The sequence below is a fragment of the Mesoplodon densirostris genome, chromosome 2 (genome assembly GCF_025265405.1).
Source record: "Mesoplodon densirostris isolate mMesDen1 chromosome 2, mMesDen1 primary haplotype, whole genome shotgun sequence".
NCBI lineage: Eukaryota > Metazoa > Chordata > Mammalia > Artiodactyla > Ziphiidae > Mesoplodon > Mesoplodon densirostris.
The window spans coordinates 2,270,705-2,277,985 of record NC_082662.1 but is presented as its reverse complement, the minus strand read 5'-3'; the positions used below and the strand labels follow the sequence as shown (position 1 = coordinate 2,277,985).

Sequence of the window (7,281 nt, the reverse complement as noted above, 5' to 3'; positions counted from 1 at the left end):
TGTTTTAGCTCTGAAGCCTGTAACATGATAGTTACTCCAAATTCCTGGGATCGGGTGAATTTCACGTGTCCTTGAAGAAAGTGGCTGGGGAGGGAGATCAGATGACCCTGGGGGAGGGGTGTGTCAAGTAGAGTCTGTGGGCCTCCCCGGCGTACCAACCCAGGAGGCCCGTGACCTCTTCATGTCCCCATGTCCCCAAACAAAGAAGGAATGTCATGTCCCTTGTTGGGGTCTAGGTTTTCATCCTAACTCTGTTTAAACACACTCTGTGCAAGGAAAGAAGCTCCTGCAGTCACCAGAGAGCAGCTCGTCGGGACACCTCAGGTGGCCGCAGCCTCACAGCAGTCCTGGTGGAGCCGGTCAGCCATGGACCTTCGGCATGAAGCAGTCGAGGCCCGTGTGGTCAAGACAGAAGCACCATGAACCACGGCGCGGCTCGAACCCGGGACCCTGCCTGAGATCTGACAGCCCGTCCCCACGTACCCGATGCTGAGAGAGGTGGGACCTTTGGTGACCTTATCCTTTGGAGACCGAGTGTTTGTCGTTACTGGGGTAACGGGATTGCTTAGGGCATGATGTCAGTGCCAGGAGGCAGAGGTTGGCATGGCTGCTCTGTTTGGAGCCTGGGCCTGGTGAGTGAGGGACGCCTTCTGGCAGGGTCTCCTCCGCGGGGGGCCTGGGAAGAAGGCAGGGCAGGAATTGGACCTTGTAAACGGGCCGGAAGCTGCAGCTCCCGCTCTGAGCAGCTCCTCTTCTGTGTGGTGAGCAGAGCGGAGGCTGGTTCAGCATCTGAGACCGTGTGCCGTGCACCCGGGGCTGCAGGCTCCCGTGGGCCCTTGGGGCAGTTGTAGCCGTCTTTAAAAACCAAACCACTTCCTTGAAGCATCTGTGAGTTTGTGCACAATATATAATGCAGCACTATTCTTAGGAAATGTGATATTAAAGAATCATTTTTTTAAATTCTTGCCTGAATATATAGCCTTTCTCTTCGGGTGCCCATGGGGTGAGGAGATGATGCTGTTTCCTCCCGAGGGGCCCGTGGCCGCCTCTGCTCCCTGGTGGCTACTCGGGGGAGTGTCCCCAGAGCCCAGTGCCTTGCAAAGTGCCAGATCTACTCTGAACCCAGGTTATCTTTCAAAAATTACATGCCAGCCTATGGGAGATGTTTTTATATATTTGAACATAAGTGTGTATTTTAAAAGTACCCTACTTTTAGGGGCTTCCCTGGTGGCGCAGTGGTTGAGAGTCCACCTGCCGATGCAGGGGACACGGGTTCGTGCCCCGGTCCGGGAAGATCCCACATGCCGCGGAGCGGCTGGGCCCGTGAGCCATGGCCGCTGGGCCTGCGCATCCGGAGCCTGTGCTCCGCAACGGGAGAGGCCACAACAGTGAGAGGCCTGCGTACCGCAAAAAAAAAAAAAAAAAGGTACCCTACTTAAAAAAAAAAGGTTTTTTTTCAACAGAGATATAAAAATCACCTTATGCTGAACACACTAGCACTCCCGTGCTCACCCCTCAAAGGGCTGGTTTCAGGGCCCTGGTGTGAGGTTTGTGGCAGAGTCTCTCCTAATTAACCTTCCCGAGTCCTCGTTCCCGTCCAGTCCTGAGGTGCTGGCGTCAGTGATGCGGATTCCTGTCACCGCAGTGGGGCGGGGACACCTCACTGTCACATGAGGTTGACGGCTCTGGGGAAAGGGCTGAGAGGTGCGGGGAGAAGGGGGCACCCAGAGCCCCACCCAGGAAACTGGGGCCAGGGAGGTGGGCGGGGCTCCATCTCGCCTTGTCCTGCTAGGTTTCAGCCCCACGTCTAGAAAGACCCTGGCCTACCTCGAGGTTGAACGGGTTTTGAGAGCCCTCCTTTTGCTGTAACAAGTCCCCAGTCCCTTATTCACAGGTCTGACATCCAGAAACCTGAGGCCTGGAGGGACGGAACGAGGCCCGGTGCCCTGGAGCCTGAGCTCCTGAGTCTTGCAGAGGAACACGAACTTCAGCTCGAAACAGCTGGAGGACTGTCTACAGGGACGCCCGGAAGACTTCCTAAAGTCGGCCCCAGCCCCTGCCCTTGGGAGGCCTGAGGTGGCTGGGCCGCAGCCAGTCCCGTGAGCTTAGCTGGCGGCGCTCGGACAGACCCGGGTGTCAGTCCTCAGGCTGTCCTTGGACTCGAGTCCCCGCGAGGCACACGGCTCTGAGGCGCAGGGGAGGATGGTGCCTAGGGGCGCATCACACTCACCGAAAACACGGGACAAACCCAGATGGGGCGCCCGCCGTGTGTGTGTGTTGGGGTGTGTTTGTGTCACGTGTGCTCTCGTCTTTGTATCTGATTCAATCATAAGTGCCAGTCATTGGAACGTGTGCTTTATTATGTTACAAAACCAAAAATTCCCACCAAAACACAGCTAAAAAAATAACACATTTTTCCCAAGATTACATTCCCAAGAGAAGGTAATAATATGGTTGGAATAGATCCATCAATACCGCTTGAAGAAGCATCGCCTTGAAGAAGCATCGCCTTCCGTTAACGACAGGGGTGGTGTTTTCTTAAACCTTAAAGCGTTAAAGCGCTTTAACCGCTGAAACAGAAGCAGATGTTTGTGTCTGCAAGGCTGGCATGTCCGAGGGGACAGCGACACCGCGTTCTTGGTCCCTGCATGTTGGGGACCAGGGCCACTGAGGAAGCCACCCAAACCTGGGCGGGGTGACCGCCCCCAGCAGCCGGGAGGAGCCGGTGGGGAGCGGGCAGCTGTGCTCAGCCCAGCCGGCGTCCATGAGGCCCGGCCCGGCCCAGCCCTCTCCTGGCCGCTGCCCTCCTGCCTCTTCACAGGTTTATCTTCTCTTGATCTTTGAGTTTCGTGCAGCCCATCTTTGCTCCTGTTGCTGTGCGTGTTCTTGCGACCACGAGGAAGTCCCCACCGGCTCAGTTCTCACGGTCGCTCCACTGTCAGCTCTGGGAGCAAAGGCCCAGGAGCCGCGGGGGCTCATCACGCGGGCCGAAGGGGCGGGGAGCATGGGCTGGGCCCTCTGGGAGGATGCGTCTCCCCTCCCTCTGGGTTGGGGGTACGCCCGGCCCGTGCCTGCACGTCGCAGCCCCCGGACTTCGGGAGCACCCTGGGGCCCCCGTGGCCTCCCCACCAGCTGACAGGATGAGCCTGAGGGACAGGCCTGGGAGCCCCGGGGACTTAGCTGCTCCTCTGTCAGGTTCGTGGGCCCCAGGGGAGCTGGGGGAAGGGCCTGCAGCTCCCAATGGGGCACGACTTGGGGGCCCAGCGTGTGCCACTGGAGCGAGGGCCGGACACCACGGCAGCGGCTGTGACGCTGGGCTCAGACCCAGCCCTCTGTTCTTCATTTTCCTTGTCGGAACCTCAGGAACAGTGTACTTACCCCGGGCCTTGTGAGGGTGTCAAGAGGAAACGGGACGGCCCACCGGCCAGTCCGGTGCCGCCAGGGCATGTGTCCGGGTTGCCAGGCGACTGCAGGCCCCCAGGAGCTGAGCCCCCCACCCCACCCCGGGGCGGTTGGTCTGTTCCCCGTGGCTCTCAGGCCTGGCTGCAGGCGGGGCCTCCTGGGCGCTGAGGACACCCCCTTCCGCCCCCAAGGGGGTCCCCAGGGAGCGCATGGTTGGGGGAGGGGGGTGCTACCCTGGACGCAGGCACCTGCCTTCGCACAAATGCTCTTTTAAATAAGTAGAGCTGCTGCGCAGTGTTTACACTTGACATCCAGGATGAAGCCCTGGTCTGGAGGCCTCCTGCCAGCGGGTCAGGGGCGGAGCTGGCCCTGGGGCTCCGTCCCCTGCTGGCTGGTCTCTGAGCCACTTAGTACAGCTGACACCCCTCTCTCTGCCCAGTGCCTGCCTCTGAAGAGCCTGGGAACCGAACAAGGGAACTGGAACTTGAACACCCACTCTTGAGAGCTCGGCTTCTGAGTGGACCTGCGTGAGGTCCGCTGCTTCCTAACTTCCCCGGGCCAGGGACTTGAGGGGGTGGTTATAGCAACAGGAAAACCCCCAAAGGGCAACTAGGGGTCCGTCTGCACCGCCCCCTGGCCTGGGGGCCTTGGACAGGAGGGCCCAGACCACAGGACTAACCACAGGGACCCAGGCAGAGTGAGGGACAGAGAGATGCTACGAACGTAGTAGGCGGCGTCTCAGCGTACACATTGGTCAGGCGTCCCTTCATCCCACCTGCCTGGAACAACATCCCCTCTCCCACCACCCTCTGTGGTCTTGTTTCCGGCCCTGAAGTTCTCTGGCTACAGCAGCTCCCAAGGCTTCTTGCAGATGGAAATGGCCCCATTAGCTAGGGTGCTGACACTGTCTCCCCCAAGCCCGCTGACTCCTTGGGGTGTCCCATAAAGGCCTGGACCCCCTCCACCTGCCTCAGTGCTGTCCCCACGGGGACAGGAGGGCCTCTCCCACACAGAGCCGGCCTCCCAGGGAGCAGAGTGGGGCCGTGGCTGCAGGCGGTGGGCTCTGCCCTCCTATGCCTGCCTCCCATCCCACACGTGGAAGCAAGTGACCTACCCCTGCCTGGTGTGGACCCCGCCTGGTGTGCCCCTCGGCTTTCTTAGCCCAACTTGTTTACACAGGCCTGGGAAGATGGGCATCCCGCTAGGCTGACCGGGCGTAGATGTTAAGAACAAAAGTTAATAAAAAAAAGAAGGCTCACCCACCATGTAGAAAAGGGCATCATTTTATCAAATATTGACACTTTCCAGTGGTCTGGGGAGCCTGCTGTCCGTGTCTATGCTAAGAGGGCCACTGGAGAGAGGGGCTGCCGCCAGCAGTGTTGGCACGGGTGCTGGCTGGAGGCCGCCGACCAGGAGTTTCCTTGCCTCCCCGATTCCAGGGAAACTCTGGTTTTTGTTTGGGGCAGGAAGTGGGAGGTGGCTGCAGTGGGCTTTGCACCAGCGGTCAGGTGTGCAAGGGCAGACCGACCCTCAAGACCAGCAGAGGGACAGCCTCAGGCAGAGATGTAGTCTGGAGCCTTGACCCGAAAACAGGAGTGTTTAGGTACAAGCACCGAGCCGTGCTGCTACCCAGAGCCAGAGACATCGAAAAATACTTTGTGGCAGTCGGTCAGCAGAGCCCCCAGGGAGGCAAGGCAGGGAGGGGGAGGCCCCCCGGACCCCGGGAGGATGGGTCCTGGGCACGCACCCTCAGCGCAGCTCCGGGAGCCCCTCCTCACGGGCATCCCCCTGCCCAAGTCCCCTTCCCGGCACAGCCCAGAGGTCCTGCCTCCCAGGGCAGTCGGTGACAAAAAGGAAGCAGACATCCAGCGCGGCTCCCGGGGCTCTCCGCTCTCTGGGTCGGTAGCACTGGGTCAGGGGGGCCCCAGACGTGCCGGCCCCCCCTCAATTGGCCTCGCTCTCCGTGAACTCCTCTTTGATGGACTGTTTGCGGGACTTGCAGTCCGGGAGGTCGAAGCCGAAGTCGGCCCACTCATCGGGCCCCGCGCCCCCAGCCGGGCCCCCGCGGCTGGGGATGGTGATGGTGTGACGCACGCGGAAGTGCACGGCCTCCATGACCCGCTGCCGCTGCAGCTCCCCCGGGCCCCCGACAGCGATGCTGGCCGCGTTGCTGCTGGAGCGGATCAGCTGCTGCGCGCCATAGTCGTGGCTCTGCTTCAGGTCCTGGAGGCCCCTCCAGATGGTCATTCGGTGCTGGTCCGGGATCTTCAGGGCCCCCAGGTCCTGCAAGCGTAGCGCACATGGCCGCCCCGTCAGAGGGCTCAGCGGCAGCCTCTGCCCTCTCCCTGTCCCTCCAGGGGCTTCGCCCGCCCCTGCACAGCCATCGTGGGGCCACCAGGAGGGAGGCGAGGAACCCACACCCCAAGGGCCACCTGTCCAGGCACTGGACGGTGCGGGTCCGAAGGAGGGGCAATGCTGGGCCCGCCCTGTGCCTGGTGGTCTGGCCGCACTGAATTCTGCCCCAGACAGGTGGCAGGAGAGCTAAGAAGTGACGTGTGGGGACGGGGGTGGGGCGCTGAGGCCACTCCTGGGCCCTGAGCACAGTCAGAGTGACAGATGGAGCTCCCCCCTCCCCGCACACCGGGACCTGGAGGGCAGGCGGGGCCCCTCCCACGGGCAGAGCAGATCCTCAGGCTCCTGTCGCCCGCTCCCTCCCCACCCCGCCTGGCCAGGCACGAGCATCAGCTGGTAAGGCAGGGTTAACATGCACTGAGGTAGCTCAGTAGGGGTCACCAGGGATGGGTCGCGAGGGCATTAGTGGACACACAACAAGGCAGCCCTCTGAGCCACTGGCCCCAGCTCCCTCTGGCAAACCCGCATCTCTGCCCTGTGGCCTTGGCTGGGCACGAGCCTGGACGGGCCTCTGACCCGGAGCCGGCTGCAGAGCAGGGGCTGCGGAGGCTCCAGCCCACTGAGCTGGAGCCCCCCAGGATCCGGCCGACAGCTGTGTCTCCCGGGCTCTGGCTAATAGTCATTACACTCAAGGCAACACCAGGCTACGAGTGCTCATTGCTGGGACTCTTGTTTAACCTAAAGACAAGCCCTGGCTGTGAGGTCAGGGGTCAGGATGCCAAGGGTGGGGCACTTGTACCCCGCACATCCTGGACCAGACATTCAGTTGCTGTGCATGCACGGCAAGCAGTTTGGGCCTCAGTTTCTCCCTGTGTAAACGGCACTGAACTAGACCAGCCCCAGGACCCTTCTGGCCTTCGCCTTCTGCACTTCTTCGTGCCTTGGAGACAGCCAGTCCTCCAAATCAAAGGCAGCCCGGCCACAGGAGACAAGACTCAAGTCCAAATGAGGGGCCCGGGTGAGTCCCGTCCAGCCGCATGAAGCCGGATGTCAGCACATAGATCGGGCTGCTGGTGGGAAGGTTTTCCAAATTCTCCAGCCCTCCCTTACACGGGGAGGACAGGACACGGAGGGACTGCCCCGGCAAGGAGAGAAAGCTCCCTGACCCGCGGACAGGGCCCTGCACTGGTCTGGGGGTGGGCTCCCTGCACCTGCCCTGCCGGGGCCGTTACCTCTATCGTTAGGTTCTGCAGGTGGTAAATGTTCTGTAACCCCTGGGAGGTGAAATACTCGATGCAGTTTGGACACCCCAAGCCTGTTAAAAAACTGCAGAGAGAATCGGGGAAATAAAGCAGCATTAACTTCTAAGAACCTGGCTGTGCGGCCCGTCTGGGTGGGCACTGGCCACCCCACAGGTCGCCCCTGCCCACCGGTGGCCGCGGTGTCGGGGACGCGCTCACCGGGGCACAGCCTCCAGGAACCCCTGGCTTTTTTGCTCTCCCTCCGAGCACCTGCTGGATGCTCACT

At 61.2% G+C, this 7,281-nt stretch overlaps 1 protein-coding gene across 3 annotated transcripts in view; it reads right to left on the bottom strand.

Moving 5' to 3' along the window:
* Nucleotides 1-4,688: 4,688 nt before the first annotated feature.
* Nucleotides 4,689-7,281, bottom strand: part of TP73 (tumor protein p73) — a 68,769-nt gene continuing 66,176 nt past the window's right edge. For all 3 annotated transcript variants that reach the window (XM_060079455.1, XM_060079445.1, XM_060079465.1), the window contains 2 exons: nucleotides 6,987-7,080; nucleotides 4,689-5,685 (listed from right to left, as the gene is read on the bottom strand). In XM_060079455.1, the coding sequence (XP_059935438.1) occupies nucleotides 5,347-5,685; nucleotides 6,987-7,080 (433 nt within the window). In that variant the 3' untranslated portion in view covers nucleotides 4,689-5,346. The remainder of the gene's footprint in view (nucleotides 5,686-6,986; nucleotides 7,081-7,281) is intronic.